We start from the raw sequence: 17,877 nt of genomic DNA, 5'->3' as shown, positions 1-17,877 counted from the left end.
TTAGTGAATTAGATTTTTTTTTTAAAATTACAAATTCGAACCGGTCCAGGTTTTTCAAACCTGCCAGCTCACCGATTTTCACAAAAATCGGCCAGTTCAAACTTATTTTTACCAATTCTATTTCTTATCCGGTCCAATGTCCAATCCAGTCCGATTTTGAGATCGGATCACCGATTTTTCAGTCCGATCACCTGAGTCGGACACCTGAGTCGGTCCGGTTTTTATGTTTAATGGTGCCAACTAGGTGCCCAATTCTCTATTGAATTTTGATCTAATTATTCAAAACATGGTTAATATTCGATCTAAAAATAATCATAATTTAATATATTCATTAGAGTTAAAATTTCTACAATACGAAAAAAAAAAGGTTAAAATTTCAAGCTGAATAAACACCAACCTATTAATTAATGACTCCATGGCTAAGAAAAATTAATTTTTAGTAGGATAACTTAAACGTATTTCGGTCTCGTTATATATTCAAGCGTTTTTATTAATTGAGTCTAATTAAATTGGTCAAAACTTAATAAAAATTACTCACATAATGTATATGTGAATTATACATTTTTTTTTGTTCCTCTTTTTTCCCATGTTTCTTACTCATGATCACTTTTTAATTGTTGTTATTATTGCTGTGTTTTTTTTTTCTCTTTTTTCTATTGCTACTTGTGATTATTGCAATATTTTTTAGTTTTTTTTTTTATTCTTGTTAAAAGGATGAAACAAAAGAAAAATTATGAGAAGGTAAAATAATAACAAAAAGACGAAGAGAAAGAAAGATGATGATGACGAACAAGAAGAGAAGAAAATTTTAAATTGTGCAAAATTTATCAAAAAATACTAAAAATTTTTAATTGTGACACATGAAGTTTCTTAATTTTGACACCGAAATGTTTTAACTGCAATATAGATTCTTATTAAAAGAGTGAAACAAGAAAAATTATGAGAATGTAAAACAAAGAGGAATAAGAGTTTTGAATTGTGTAGAATTTATTAAAAAAATAATACCAAAACTTTTTTAACTGTAATGCAAGTTCTTGTTAATTAAGAGGGTGACAAGAAGAATTATAAGAACATAAAACAAGAAATATGATGATAATGAGGAGGAGGAGGTAAAACAAGAAATATGATGAGGAGGAGGAAGAAGAGGAAGAGGAGTTGTTTTGAATTATACAAAATTTATTAAAAAAAATAATACCAAAATTTTTTAATCATGATATTGTAAGTTTCTTAATTTTGACACTAAAATTACTTATCCGTGACACAAAAAATTTTTTAACTAAATAAAAATTATCAGAAAACTTTTTAACTTGTGATCCTTTGAAAATTTTGTGTTATTCACCAAAAATTTCTATTATTTTCAACTAAATGATGTGCTTTCTTATTATTGAACTCATATATAAGAGGTTTAGCTAATTTTATGTCATTTATTACAAATTAATTATTTTTTTGTTACAAAACAAATTTAAATGTATTTTGTTAATTGAGTAAGTGATGATTTTGGACTTGTAGTTTTTTAAAGATTTTTTGTATGATTTATTAAAAATTTCAGTATCATGTCAATAGATTTTTTGTATCACTAGCTAAAAATTATTGTGTCACTTTTATTATCATCAAACTCATTATGTGACATTGAACTAAGAAGAATACGATGATAAAGGATGAGGAAAAAAAAAAGAAAAAATCAAACGAAAAAAAAAATGGAGAAAGAAAAAAAAAGAGAAGGTGAATAAAAAAGAATGAGATAGTGATAATAATGATGCAGATAATAAAAGTGGGGAGGAAAAAAAAACAAAAATGAGAACAAAAATAAAAACGTGAAAAATATATATACATAAAATCATAAATTTGATTTGGTTGGATTTTGATTGTCTAGCATTTTTGTTTATTCAATATTAAATCGTATAAAGATTTAGATAAATAGTATTTAATTTTAAGGAAATTGATTGAATATTAAAAATGAAACTTTGATTTCTTTTTATTTTAAAAGATTTTGATTTAATTTATATTTCTACTCAAACCATTTGCTTTTAGTATTAAAATAAAGTTTTTTTTAGGTATTTGTTAACAATCTTTTTTTTTTTTTACCAAAGATAGGAGACTCGAACTCGCAACTTTTTAATTGAGTATGGAGAGACTGTACCATTTAAACTATTACTCATTGACATTTGTTAACAATCTTTGTGTATAATTATTTCGTTCAATCACATTGAGCCAATTTTCTTTTACCTGTATGAAACATCACATTAAAAATCTCAATCCATACTGACCTTATCATGTTTGTTTTCTCTTTCGACCACGACTTATTTCTCCAAAATAATTTAGTAAGAAAGATAATTGCAAAATTTGTTACATAACCATCCGTAGACTAGTAAAATAAACATTTAATATATCTATTATTTATATTATTTAATATTTATATTATTTACCTATATTTTTTCTAAAATTAAAAGTGATGATCATTTTAAAAGGTCACATATTTTTTACTTCTATAAGAATACGCCAATCTTTTTTACTAGCCATCTAGCTTTATTTGTGGGATATCTAATCTGATTCGATTGTACTCTAATTCACAACGAATTAATTTAAAGTGGTATAAGATTAACTTGTGGATAAAATTAGGTGCAGATTTATTCCTAATTCAATCGGATAAAGTTGGTAACACGATTCACAACAAATTGAATTGAAAATGATACATAATTGATCTTCGAATAGAATCAGGTGCAGGTTTAGATTAAATCCTACTTAAATTAATTTGTATTTTTAATATATTATAATATATAACTAAAAATTATTATATATGTATAGTAAAGTAAATGGAAGTATAATCCACGTATTCTCCTTTTTATAAATTTGTGAAACTATTAAGTCAATCACTTTAACATTCATGATTTTTTTTTTTATTTTCTTCTTCTATTCCATGACCATGTAATATTATTTTTTTATATATATCTTTTTATTTTTTTAAACTATTTTAGTTTATTAGAATTTTTAATTTATTTTATTGTATTTTTTTATCTTGCAAACTTTAAGATTTAAATTTTTTTAGTTTAAACGATTTTAATCATGTGATCAAGAAGTGGTTTAAGAGAATAAGTTTGAATTTAAACAACTTATTAAATGTAAATAAAATAAACATATTGAAATATAGTAAACAAAATTGTTAATTAAACATTTATTAATGAATATTAAAAGAGAAAAATAAATAACAAAAAGAATATATGAAATTTCACTTTTTATTCTATAGTGCAAAAATAATATAGAATATAATAAATCGTAATATTCTCATATATAAGAATAATTTTTTTTAAAGATCTTTATGTTTATTGTGTTTTATTTTAATTTTGTTAAAAAAATATTATTTAACTTTTAGGATAAATAAAAAGATATGACTTTTTATGTATTAACTAATGCAAAAATATTTATTATAGAGGAAATAATATTAGTTAATTTTAATTTTTAATTTTCAGAATAAATAAAAAGATGTGACCTTTTATGCACTAGATAATTCAAAAATATTATTATAAAAAAGTTAAAATATTCAAACTTAAAAAAATTAATAATAAAATTGAGAGATAGAGAGATTTTAAACTAGTTATAGAAAATCACCACTATCAACTATTAAATTTAAATAATATCAAGTGAGGATTCAAAAATAAACCAGAATGATGAATTTTAAAATTTTTTTATCTCTTTATGTAATGTTTCACTTTAAATAACCATTTTTTTATGGAGAGTTTTCAAATGACAAATAAAATAGTAAGAAGATTCACATTAGATTATAAAAATTAATGTCATCCTTATAGTATAATTACATAATTTCAAAATATGCAAAATAAAATAATAAAATATAATTTAATTAATGTGCACAATAAAGCAAACTTGAAACTTATATAGTAACAATCTAATGTGAAAAGTAATGACAACTTTCTGTCCTAATGTATTATATTAAATTGCGACTTACATATTTTTTATTCATTAAAATTATGCATGAAGATAAATAAATATTTTGAATATAAACTTTTATTTCTACTTCAAATTAAATACGATTGAAAAAATAAATAAATAAATTTAAGAATGTTTATAAATAGTTTAATTGAGTAAATAGTCAATTTTGACCATGAATGATTTAGTTGCTAACAAAACTGACCGTAAAAAATTGAAACTAAAATTGTATTCATGAAAGATAAATTTTGTTTGGCAAAAAAATTCAATCGTTAATTTTTTATTAATTGTGATAAAGAATGAATTAAAATATCCAAATTACCCCTATTTTATTATTTTCAATTTTTTTTTATTTTTCTAACACTATCATTGTTAAGCACCATAAAAAATTACGGCAGCCAACATTAAATCATAGTAGCGGCAACTCGAACCACCGCCACACACACACAAGAACCCACTCACACACCACCATCATCACGCGGAAACACACATAGACAAAAATCTACCCACACACCATTGTCGCCGTACACACGTACAGTGACAGATCCAAAAATTTTAAGTCGTAGGGATAAATATATAATACATAAAAATAAAAAAATACACAAACATATCAAAGTATATAAAAATAATTAACGTAGAAATATTAAATATTAAATAATTTATTATTTATTTATTATTAATATTAATATATTAATAAATAATAAAGTATTTATTAATTCAACTTTTTATAATAATAATAATAATAGTTCAGCATAAAACTCAAAAGAAATAAACTTCAACTAAATAAATTCATTAATTTATAATGTAATAGTAATGTTTTATTTTTTATTAAATTAAATTAATATATATTTTTATTTTATACTTTTAGATATAAATTAGAGTTTAATTTTGATGTACTAATAGTATAAAATATTTTATACAATTGTTCAATTACGTATGTTCTTTTGGATTATCATTTACACGATCGATGTAAAAGATAATTATTTTTTATGACATGACATTACGTAATTGATACACGTATAAATTTATTTACACTGATAATATATTAAAAATTAATTCTAAAAATTAAAAAATATATATATAAAATAAAGGAGTTAACTAACTTGTGTCCTAAAGAAACATATTAAGAGTATAATAATAAAAAATTTAAAATTTTAATATATTTAATACATTTAAAAATAAAAAAATTCAATAATTTAAGGTCAAATTTTTATTTTTATGGTGTTTTTAAAATGTGCTCTCATGTGTTTTCACGAGGTCCTATGGCCTTCAACAAGCAACTGACACTCTTTTTTAAGACCGGCTAATAAATAAACTCTCATTTCATCATATCACGGTCCCTTAAAATCAGGTCCAATTGCAATAATACCATCCAAGACAGGTTGAAAGTAAGGTGATTGAATTGTATTGAATGGAATACATGCATCAATGATCTATTTTGCAAGCCCCAACTTAATCTTGTGCACAACTTATTTACTGGCCAAGACACTTTTCAAAGTCGGTTGAGAGCCTAGCGTAGTCCTTCCCTTGAAATAACTTCCAATTGGAGTAGCAGCAATAGCTCTTCTCTTTCCTTTGTCTCCCATTGTTGCAGGAGCCGGAGGTTGTACAGGATTAGGTGCTTCACACTCTTCTTCCACTTGTGTTTCCACATCATAATAATTACTTGCAATTTTTCTTTTTTCTGCCTTATTTTTTTGTTTCCTCCAAAAGCCTTTTGAATTAAAGTTCAACATCTTCAGTCACTTTGTTACAAACTTTAATTTGTCTAGAAATTTTTGCAAGATGATATTTCATTCTATATATCCCCCCTCCATTGTAAGTATTCAAGCACAACATATATGTATATTGAGCCTTGTTATTTTTGTCATACTTTACTATAAAATATTGCCAAGTTAGATCAGATTTACCTCTTGAAGAACCAGTTTGAGAATCTTGAACAACATTATCTTGTGGCTGTGGGTTACTCTATGATTATTCCATTTGTAACATACAAACAATAACCTCAGCAACCAAAATCATGAATAAATAACAATAACCTCAGCAAACAATTGCTAAACCAGCAAGCAATAACCTCAGCAAACAATATCCTCGGCAACCAAAATCATGAATAAATAACAAATAAATCAGAAATAACAAATAACAAATAAATCAAAATAACCTCAGAAAATCAAAAATCAAAATTATGAATCCAGCAAATAAATAAATCATGAACAAATAACAAATAAATCAAAATCATGAATCCAGCAAACAAATAATTCAGAAATTCATAAACAGAAAATAAAAAATAACAAATAAATCTATTCCAGCAAACAATAACCTCAGAAATAACAGAATATTACTTATCGGCGGTGAGGAGGAAGGCGAGCAACGGCGACAACAGAGGAGGCGACACTGACGAACACAGATAAGGCGAGCTCGATGATGACAAGGACGCGGTGGGGACTACGGTGGTCAAACCCATCGCTGCGGGACGCGGTGGCTGCGGGCTGCTGTGGCAGCGGGCTGCGGTGGCTCCTCGATTGGTGGTGGTGGCTTCTATGGTTCTCAGAGAAGAGAGGAGACATGAGTTTGCGAAGATTGAAGAAGACGGGTTAATGGGAAGATTTAGGGTTTAGCACTTCGTTTAGCCTTTCTTTCCTTTTTTTTTAAAGGACAAAACGACGTCATTTAGACGATTTATTTTCGAACCGAAAATTCTCCAAAAAACTGGACGATTTTGTCAGTTCTTCGGTTAACTACCGATTCAACCGATTTTTTGCCATAAGGTCTATAGATTTATCTGGACCGGCTAGGTGACTGGTTCCCAGTTAACCCAATTAAACTAGCTGGTCCGATTCAGTTTTTAGAACTATGGTAAAATCCTTAAAATATTTTGGCATGAAATTTAATAGATAATTTTTTTAATGTAGAGACAATATAATTTTTTAATAGAGGCACATATATATTTATACATATGAAAAAGTATAGGGAACCAAGTGTCTAACCAGCCAAAAAGTGAACAACTCAATTAATTATAATTATTAATAATTAATTTTAAATTTTTAAATTCAAAATTTAAAAATTTTTAAACTGATTAAGTAAACCTAATTAAAGCTTATAAAAACCTTTCTCTTCTCTTCCACATTAACCTACCCACCTCTAAAAACTTCCACAAGAATTTGTGTCCACTCAATTCCAATCCAAATGCTATCTCATTCATTTGCTGCACAACTTGGAAACAAGCATTGACAAGCGTGCACACAGCGGGATCACTGAGCAAGATGGAAGCCCTGTGGTGCATTGTCCCAGCAAGAACCTGAAGAATCTTCATCATAACAGCGTCTTGAGACACCGGATCAGTTTTCTCGAGTCGGCAATCTGTGATGGCGGTAACAATGACTTTCATGGCTTCTCTGGCACCGGGAGTCCTTTCATTGAACACCTCGAACTTGAGGATCTTGAGGATGAAAGAGAGGGTGACGACTGTAGAAAGGAAAGAACGAAGGAGAGGAATTCTTAAAAAACTATGAAATTCTTAAAAAAATAAAGATATTCACATTTGCAATACAAAAACATTCAAAAAATATATAAAAGAACATCCATTTAGTATGAAAAAGAAACATTCTGATACTTAGCAGAAGAAACATCCATGTATATTAACTTATTTATTTATGATTTAAAATATTGGTTATTAAATGTTTCACCACATTCAAATTAGGAGGAGATACGTTCAGTATCATTACAACGTGAATCACGGAAACTGATTCAATTAGCTTCCGTCTCTTCACCCTCCTTCTCTCTCCAAATGCCTAAAACATGATAAATCAAAAAGTAGATTCAGAACCATTCAATTTACAAAGAAAAGAAACATTCTAATGCCTAGCATAAGCACCATCCACATAGAGATTTTAGATTCACCCAGAGGCATTTGGCTGATTTTTGGCTGATACCCTCTTGGTTCTCTAGCATTGTTAAATTTTTTTGTATTTTTTTAAAATGTTAGTGTGTCTCTACACACACACACATACACACCACCACGCGGAGACATATACACAAGAATCTATCCACACACCGCCACCACCACTGCGCGCACACACACACAAAAACCCACCCACACACTAATACCACCACTGCGAGCACACACACACACAAAAACCTACACACACCACCATCACCATGCGGAGACACACATACAAGGACCCACCCACACACCACTACCACCACGCACACACACACAAACAAAAACCCACATACGCACCACCACCACTACATGCACACACACAAAAGAATCCACCCACACACACCACCATCGCACGCGCGCACACACACACACACACGATAGAACTCACCAACACACCACCACCGCACACATGCACACATACACGAACCACCGCTGTTAACATTGAAAAGGCCGAAAACGCATCTCAAACCACCGCTATCGCCTCTGACATTGAATCACAATAGTAGCTTCACAGACACACGAACCACCGTCGATATTGAACCATAACAGCGGTGACTCTAACCACCACCGCACAGATACACAAGAATACCTTCGCGATATTGAACCAATTTATCTTATGCGTAGGGAAAATGACATTGTCAGTTTGGTGAAGCGTGCTGCTTGTGAAGCTAAAGATGCTCCAACGCAATTTGAAGACCTAACAAAGTCAAGGCACCGATTATGTCTTCTTGTGAGAAACTTCAACCCCTGTTTCTTGTTTCTTTTTTCTTTTGTCCTAGTGTTTTGAAATCAAACGTAAAGATGATGAAGCAAAAGAAAAAGAGAGAAGATAGAGGAAAAAGAAAAGAAGAAGAGGGAGGAGGGCCAGCACTGGTGAGGCTAAGAGCTATCGTCAGTCGCCGACGCAGCAAAGAGGAGAGAGAAAGAGACAAGGGGATGACAGAGAAGTGGAAGAAAGGAATGGAAAAAGAAGGGAAAGAGGAGAAGAAGGAAAAATGGTTGAAATCTTAAAAATAATAAGATAGGGGTAATTTTAATTTATTTTTTTATCGAAATTAATAGAAAATTAATGATTGGATATTTTTGTCAAACAAAATTTATATTTATGGATACAACTTTTATTTCAATCTTTTATGGTCAATTTTGTTAGCGCCTAAATCATTTATGATCAGAAATAGTCAAATAGCTATTTACTCATCGTTAATTTATAACTTTGTAAATATTTATCTTGATTTTGTTATACATAATTTTTTTAATATCTTATTTAATTTAAATTTATAAATTTTATAAGTTCTAAAAGTTAAATAACTTATAAAATTTTTATATTTATTATTAACATTTTTTATTCTTATCTTTTAAATTATTTCATTAAATTTATAAGTTTAAAATAAAATATAAAAATTGTTCTGATGGTTACCTGAAACTGAGTTACTTTATGCTTGAACTTGAGGTCCAAATGCCTTTGGATGATTTGTCCGACGTCTTTTCCAATGAGGATGAATCCGTCTGAATTGTTTGTGAGTAGAGGTGGGAGGTGGTACCTACAAGAAATTTCGATACTTAAGTTAGTAAGGTTTTAGACAAGTTTTTAGTAGATTGAGTTCAAAAAATACATGAGATTGTAAGGACATTTACATATGTAGATGTAGAGTTAATAACCACTTTTTAGAGTTTGTTCCACCTTTGATGGTGGATAATTATTCTCTTTTATTAGGGAGACTGTTAAGATTTTCTTTCTAAATTTATAGGAGATATTGAGAAGGTTAGTTACTTATTTGGATCAGTAGAGTTAAGCTCACATCATCGTGTCTGACTTCTATTAAGGTCAGGCAGATGTTGGCCTAAATGACATCAATAAATTGAACTTTATTTACTTTAAATTTGACTGTGTATTGGACCATTGTATAAACAAAAATTAATCTTTTAAAAATAATAAAAAAACAACAAAACAAACACGGTAGTATACATAAATGAGAACTTATTTTTATAAATACTATTTACGTTTATTTCATAAATCTTGACATAATGTATTCTTCCTTCGCTTAATGAGATCATATCCTATTATATTATGTAAAATATATACACATATTATATATGACATTACATATTACTTATTATTAATAAAATTTTTTTATAAAAAATACAAAGTTTAAATTTTAATATATTTATTATTTATTTATTAAAATAAAAATTTTAAAATTTTTTATTAATAATAATATTAATATATATTTTAAATATTATATTTAAAAAGAAGACAAAAACTAAAGGATTGAGTCTAAAAAAAAATTAAGAAACAGATTAAATTAATTTTTTATATTGTATTTAGTGTAAATTATTTCGAATTGAGTTCGGTATTGTGTTTAGTTTAAGGTTAATATAAAAATTAAAAAATAAATAAAAAATTTAAAAAATTAAATAAAAATATTTTAAAAAAATTATTAAAATATATTTGAGATGTACTTTTAATTAATTTTTAGATACTGTACTAAATGACAAAACATTGAAAATATAAAATCTTAATTATCTTAATTTGATCTTTATTTTTCTACAAAATTGGAAAAACGGAAAATTTTTAAAATAAATCAAAATCTGAAAACACAAATCAAACAAGAAGTCGATCATTTTAAAAGAAAACTATATCCAACACAAAATAAAGAATCCTGAAATTAAAGAGAAGCAGGGATTACTAAATTGAAAACTTACCTTCAAACAGACACGGAGAGAATCAGAGAACAAAATTTTGTGTTATATTTATAAAAGTCAAAATAAAAAAAATAAAACGGCTTAATCAATTCAAATTTATTTAAATTTGTTTATTTTAGTTCAAAGTAATTTTCCAAATAAAATCAAACTGATCATATTGATTTGATTCAGAATATAAATACTTTTGTTTTTAATCAAAATCAACTTAAACTGAACCGGTGCAAACGGAGTTTAATTTAGTAAATTTATCTCGTAAAAAAAAATTAATGAATATTGTGTTAACATAATTATATATCCTACTTATCTATTATAGTTTAAGAAAATTATCACATATACTCTGACAGAAAATAGAACATAAAGTTTATGTGTACAAAAGTTATCCAGTAGAGATTTATTTTTTATTGAATGGGAAAGGACTAAATTAATCATATTTAAAGAAAGAAAATGTCAAAAAAGATAACTTTGAAAGCAGGTAATCAGCTTGTCGCTGATTGATATAAAACAAATGACAACCTTGAAGATAGTGGGCCATTATAATTTTTTTAAAGTCCAATGCTACTGCTACTTACTTGCATGATTATTGAAATTTGAAAATATTAATGCTATTATTTATTGTGCAAACTCCACTAGATTAAGGTCCAGTTTGGGTAACTAACTTAATTAAGTTTCTTTTGATAAAATAACTTAAACAATAAATGACTCTGTTAAAAGTAACTTATAAATAAATTATTTTGTGTTTGGATTTTTAACTCTAAAAGTACTTATTTTAAAGAAATGTAATGAAAAGTAGAAGTATTATGAGAGAAGTCATTTTTTTTAACTTCTCCATAAGCTCCAAAATAGCTTCTTAGAAAGTTGCAATTTGGTTTTGAAAATTGCACCCGACATTAATACTACTACGTTTTATAAGTCAAAAGTTAAAAAAAGTTACTTCTAGAGTTTCCCAAACAGACCCTAACTTCACTTGACTTTTTTGTGTGAGGAATTAACTTTATTTTAATCATATTAAAAAGTTGTAATATTTACATTTGATAAATTAAATTAAAAATAATTTTTAATAAATAATTTTTAAAAATAATAATAAATATATTTGATAAAATAATTTTTAAAAATAATTTTTAATAAACACAAATAATAATAAACACGCAATCTTATGAAATATTAGTTTATTATATTTTTTATCAATTATATTTGGGACCTTTTTAAAATAAATAAAAAATTATATTTAATCTTTGAATTAATTTTTTAATTTTTTACTGTTTTAAACATTCTGTAGTTATGTAATTATGTTACAAATAGCTATAGCTCACGCGCTAACTATAAATAAGGGAAAAACAGCTATAACGGAGCTGCTGGAAACGCAATAAAAGTATAAAACAATAACGTAGTTGTTGATAGCCTAATAGTGTGATAATGAGTTTAATGCTGGTATATTTACCATATGTGTATTATTATAACGTTTTAACATTAATATTATGTACTCGTATTATTCTATTTATATAGTTAATTAAATATTCAATTTGAAAAAAAAAATAATGATTTCAATTTTTAAATTAAAAAATTACAATTTAAAATTTTAAAATTATTCAAAATATATACAAAACCTCTTTAACATGTCGATATAATATTTTAGATAATATTGTGTTACTTTATTTTTATTTTTTCATTTCATTCAAATTTATTCAAATAATTTAAAATTTAGATGAATATAATTTAAATTAACGATTAAATTTAATCCAATAAAAATAAATATACTCGTATTATTGTATCCATATAATTAATTATAAATGTTATCTAATTAATTTGTTAAATATTTTTAAATATAAATATAAATATTAGATGACTATCTAATAACTAAAAGAATAATATATTTAATAAAAACAAGTTATATAATTATTCCTTGTTATATAGTAGTCTTAAGTAGGGCTGACAATAGATAGGGTAAGGTAGGGTTTAGACTCTACTCTAATCCTACTCACGAGTTGAAAAATTTTTTAAAATTCTATCCTACCCTATTGGCGAGTTGAAAATCTCTCAACTCTAACCCTATTCGCGCTCTAAAATTCTAAATCCTACCCTACCTGATCCTACTCGCAGAAACAAAAAAAAAAAATCAAATAAATATAAAATTCAACCATTTCAAATTTTATACATATTAATAAAATAGAAAATAAAAAATTAAGTTCAAATTAAAATTAAAAACAATAAAATTTTAAAAAAATCTAATATAAAATTACAAATAATATGATTATCAACTATCTTAGTGATTATTTTAAGTTTTTATAAGAAGAAAATTGTGAGTATAAGACTCACTTTCTTCACTACATACATAACTTTTACATATATATTATATAATATATTAAGTGTACGAGTAGGATAGAGTAAGGTATAATCATATCCTGTCCGTAGTCAAATTTACACTCTACTCCCCTACTCTATCTGTAGCAGTAGGATAGATAATGGATCCTCTCAATTGTTGAAAAAAATTGAGGGAATAAAGTGTGATCTATAACCCTTCAATGCATTCTCTCTCATGTTTTCTCTTGATCCTACTTATAATAATTAATAATAAAAGATCACACTTTACTCTCTCAATTGTTAAAAAAATAGAGAGGATCTATTTCCAAATAATCCTACCCAAACAAATTAATCTAAATTGAATACTCGCAAGTAGATATATATTGCCCGCCCTAGTCTAAGTATGTACCCAGTGATCCAGTATATTAAATATTGTGTATATAGGTACATATTTTTGTAAATATTATATTTAAATAATTTATATAAAAAAATCCATTAAATGGATGAATAGATAGATAATAGTAGTCATTACATAGATTGGCATCGTTGACGGCTTGACGCCCAAATGGGGGAAAGAAAAGTTTAGAAGGGAAAAAATAAAAAAATTGTGGAGAAAAGAATTGGGGTTTTCCGTTGAAGAAGCGTGAATGGCGATGGAGCAAGAAAGAAGGTCCTAGATTTTTATCTGATCCATATTCAATACAATTCTTTTTCCTGCAAGGTACCTACTCTCAGATCGAAGGGAAAAAGAGGGTTCTTTCTTCTGAGTTGTTGTTTCTGCCATGGCGGAGAGCTCGAAGGAGGAGTTATTAGAGCTCATCAAGCGCCTCACTCTCAAGATTTCCGACCTCTTCTCCTCTTCCCTCAACAACCTTGTACTCTCTCTCTCTCTGATTCCACAAGATTCCATCTTTTTCTTTGTAGTGTCCCACCCCCAAAAAAAACCTTCTGTGTGAATTTCGAGCTTTTCTTCTTTAATGATTGGGGATGGTACAATTCTTAGCTCAAATAGAGAGTTTTTAAGTTTCTCTGTTTAGTTTTTTTTTAATTGGTGATTTTTTTTTAAATTCGGTTATTTCAGTTGAAAGTTTTGGAGGGACTAGGATAGCGAAACAGGAATGTCATTATGGGCACTTAAATACAGTCTTAGGGTTACAGTTTTTATTCATGTGTTTCTTGTCTGTATGAAAAATATGAAATTTTTGTAGCTTGTTTGACATTGATTAGTGCTGAATTTGAATTGCTTATTTGCTTGGGCTACCTTTTTTTTGAGTAATTGTAGTTGAACTAACTGGTTTTTCAATTCATGGCTATGACTTTAGCGAACAATAACAATGTAGGACTTGAGTCTGATCCTTTATGTGTACAATGAGTGTGTATTTCTTTGTTGGATTATGTTTCTTACATTGATGCAACTTACTCGGTTGGCGTTGTAATATGCGCTATGGAATAGCAGTGTATGTAGAACTTATCACCTCCTACTGGTTTAGTGAACCTCTCATTGTTGCCTTGACTGGTAGTGTAATATAGAGGAAAATTACTATCTTTGTGCAAACCTATTGGGTTCTCATTTTGCTCAACTTGGTGTTAGGATACACACTCTATTGGTGCTGTTGCGGGCCTTGCTGTTGCAATTTTTTTCACCTGGAGGCTGTTGAGATCACCTTCTGTGTCTCAACGCAGGCAACAAAAACGACAAGTTGCTTCTTCCAGCACACCTGGAGTCAGTGCACATTCAAATGCTGTGGTGGTTCCTTCTGGGGTTTGTTCAACATCAGAGGATTCAAGGGCACAAAATGTTGTTGATGAGTTCTTTCAGCCAGTCAAAGTAAATGTCTTTGCCTTGTTTTAGTTTGGTTGCTTCATGTATAGTTGGTTCACTATTCTTAGCTTACTTTTTCTGCCATTTTTTCCAGCCATCGTTGGGCCAGATTGTGAGGCAGAGGTTGAGTGAAGGAAGAAAGGTAATTAAATGTACCCTGATTTTAGGTTTATATATAATTTTTCACTAAAATTGCTTTTTGTGATCCCTAAGTTATGTGACAAAATAACTTGAAAGGTTAGAAATTTCCTGAACATACTTTTTCTGGGAAGAAACACAAAATAGAATTATTGATCATAGTAATCTGTTGGGAGGAGTGTTTTTGCATTATCAATGCTTTTAATTACTAATGATGTATGTTGATAGATGCTATTAGTCTCTCTGTCATTTTTATGTATTTATTTATTTTTTTTCGGTTGTAAACACAAAATAAGACTTGTTTCCCAATTGACTTTGAGCAACATAGGTACATGATGAAATGATGCAAATTTAGAATTACTGGATTTGTTACACTTTAGACATTGCTATAGTCATTTTTCCATGTTTTGTAATGCTGAATGTTATTCTCTATTTTGGGTTCTATGCAGGTTACTTGTCGTCTTCTTGGAGTGATCCTAGAGGAAACTAGTCCAGAGGAGCTTCAGGTGGTGAGATTGTTCCTTTTTTATACTTTTGTCTAAGTCATTAATGTGAACCAAGATATCAGTGTGGTTCATTCTGTTCTTGACAGAAACAAGCAACTGTGAAGTCCTCTGTGCTGGAAGTATTGTTGGAAATAACAAAATTTTGTGATTTATATCTCATGGAAAGAGTCTTGGACGATGAAAGTGAGGTATGTCATTTATCAGTCTATATTTGGTGTCCATGTTTCTTCTCTGATTCCGATGAGCTTAATGAAATTGATTATCAACTGTTCACATTAGATGCAGTTTATACTATTGCTCAGCTGTTATGTTTCAGATCATCAAAACTTAATATACTTCTCTTCTTTGGTGTAATTATTTCTGCAGAAGAGAGTTCTTGCTGCATTAGAAGATGCTGGGATATTTACTTCAGGTGGTTTAGTCAAAGACAAGGTATATAAATGTTGCATTGTAAAGTTTAAATGAAAGGTACTGTTGTAGTTATTGGTAGAGATCTCGTAATACCTGAGGAGAGTAGATTAAAGTTTAAAGGTTTAAATTCATACATGATCTATGGTAAATTATTATATGGTTGTTTGATCCTTGTAGTAGTTCTGAATTCTGATAATAAGTGGTGTGATTGAAATTTGTCTCTGTTTTTTTTTTTTTTTTAAATTATTGTTGTTGTTGTTGTTTTTTTTTTTTTTTTTTGCAAGTTATAAATTAAAATAATCTGGATGCTTCTCAATAACCATTTTTTTTATCTCTGGTACCTGTAATCAGGTCCTCTTCTGTAGCACAGAGAATGGACGGTCATCGTTTGTTCGACAATTGGAACCAGATTGGCATGTTGACTCAAATCCTGAAATCATTTCTCAGCTAGCAGTATGTTACTGTTTAATCTCAACTATATTCAGCAATAATTGAGTTCGTGCTCTTGCAAGATAGCTGTTATGCCAGCATATTATTTGTTTCTGGGCCTAAAATACCATCCTAATTCATATCATCTAATGATTAACACCTTGTGATGTTTGCAGAGATTCATCAAGTATCAACTTCATGTTGCACCCTTTAGACCAGAACGAGCTGCTGCTAATGTGTTCTGTGCTCCGTCCTTGGAACATTTCTTTGGATCCATATGAAATTCAAACAACTAAAAATGAGATATAATTCATTAAAAAAAAAAAAACAGATTAGTTTGTTTGTGTTTGCATCTCGGTTGCCATACATTTTTCCTGTTTGTTAGATATTTGAGAACTAGGTTAGATTTTCAAGATTAGTTTGTTTGTGTATCCCTGTATAATGATATAAGGAAGAAATTTCTTTCTTTATACTTTTTTCTTTTTTGCAAATTTGGTTTGAAATTGTGCATTGAAATGGATCACAGCCCATGCTCTTAGGTCTTTTAACTGTCAAGGGGCAAGTTTTCTTAAAGATTTTTGTATCTGATCATAGTTAAATGATATGCCACCAGGGACAATTGTTAATGACCATCCTCTAACATTTTGTTGTTGTTACCGAACTTTTGTTCTTATTGTATTTGCTTCTCTTTCATGTTGTAGGCATGACAATACTTTTTTGAGAATTGAGATGGTCCAACTTATGTATCTAGACATAATTTGATAAAGAGAGAGAGAGAGAGTGAGTATATTTAACATTTAGTTACTTCTAATATGAAGTTGGTTGGATATGTAGATATCTTTTCTCTTTTAGGTAATGTTTGGTTTGAGGATAAACTGTGGTTAGTCTTTTCAAGGAGAAAAGTTCTATGAAACAAGCTGTTTGGTTATTGAAGAACAAAAATACTTGTTGCCATGGAATTTTCCTGATGATGTTCACCAATCTTGATATGGCATTGTCGTATTGATAGGTTAGCGGATATATTAATTGTTTGATACCAAACAATTTGGTCTTTTAAGGGACAAATATGATTTTATGGTTGCATGTTTTGTTTTACGGGTTAATTTGAAATTTCTGATTTTTCGAAAATCAAATTGATCTAGGGGTAGTTTTTCAAGGATCAATTTCTTTTTCTAAATTTGTTTTTAAAATTTTTTTATTATAAAAAGCAATTGTGTTTGGATAAAAAATATAATAAATATTTTTTTAATAGACAATTCACTAAAATATTTTTTCAATTTTTTTTAAATATGTTGTTTGCTTATAATAAAAGTTTTTTATAAACAAAATTATATTCTTTTTGAAGTTATATGCAAATACCTTTAATTTTATTTATAAATAATTCATGAACACAAAAATCTAATATCATATATTTGTGTATATTTATATATGTTATTTTACACCTTTTAAGAATAAAATAATTAATTATTAAAATAATCAAACTTATGATAGCAGAATAAATAAATTATTTAATGATTGATTTTGGTCTTTTTGTAGTATGGTTGAATTTTTTTTTAATTAATCCCTTTTAAATATTCCTATAACATAATTAGATTTATGCTTATGTAATTTTATTAAAATACCAATAGTTGATCTAATGTAATGACATTAAAAGTTAAATTGTATCACTGCATATAATATTCCTA

The 17,877-nt window shown here is 28.0% G+C and overlaps 1 protein-coding gene across 1 annotated transcript; it reads left to right on the top strand.

The window, feature by feature from the left end:
- Positions 1-13,295: 13,295 nt before the first annotated feature.
- Positions 13,296-16,824, top strand: LOC107629950 (ubiquitin-conjugating enzyme E2 enzyme activator PEX22). The gene is made up of 8 exons (XM_016332917.3): positions 13,296-13,761; positions 14,478-14,714; positions 14,803-14,850; positions 15,296-15,352; positions 15,439-15,540; positions 15,719-15,784; positions 16,115-16,216; positions 16,369-16,824. The coding sequence occupies exons 1-8, from the start codon at positions 13,669-13,671 to the stop codon at positions 16,471-16,473; spliced, it is 810 nt and encodes a 269-aa protein (XP_016188403.1). The 5' UTR covers positions 13,296-13,668; the 3' UTR covers positions 16,474-16,824.
- Positions 16,825-17,877: the final 1,053 nt, after the last annotated feature.

This window comes from Arachis ipaensis, chromosome B3 (genome assembly GCF_059453495.1).
Source record: "Arachis ipaensis isolate K30076 ecotype BB chromosome B3, ASM5945349v1, whole genome shotgun sequence".
Classification (NCBI taxonomy): domain Eukaryota; kingdom Viridiplantae; phylum Streptophyta; class Magnoliopsida; order Fabales; family Fabaceae; genus Arachis; species Arachis ipaensis.
This window is presented reverse-complemented; position numbering and strand designations above follow the sequence as displayed.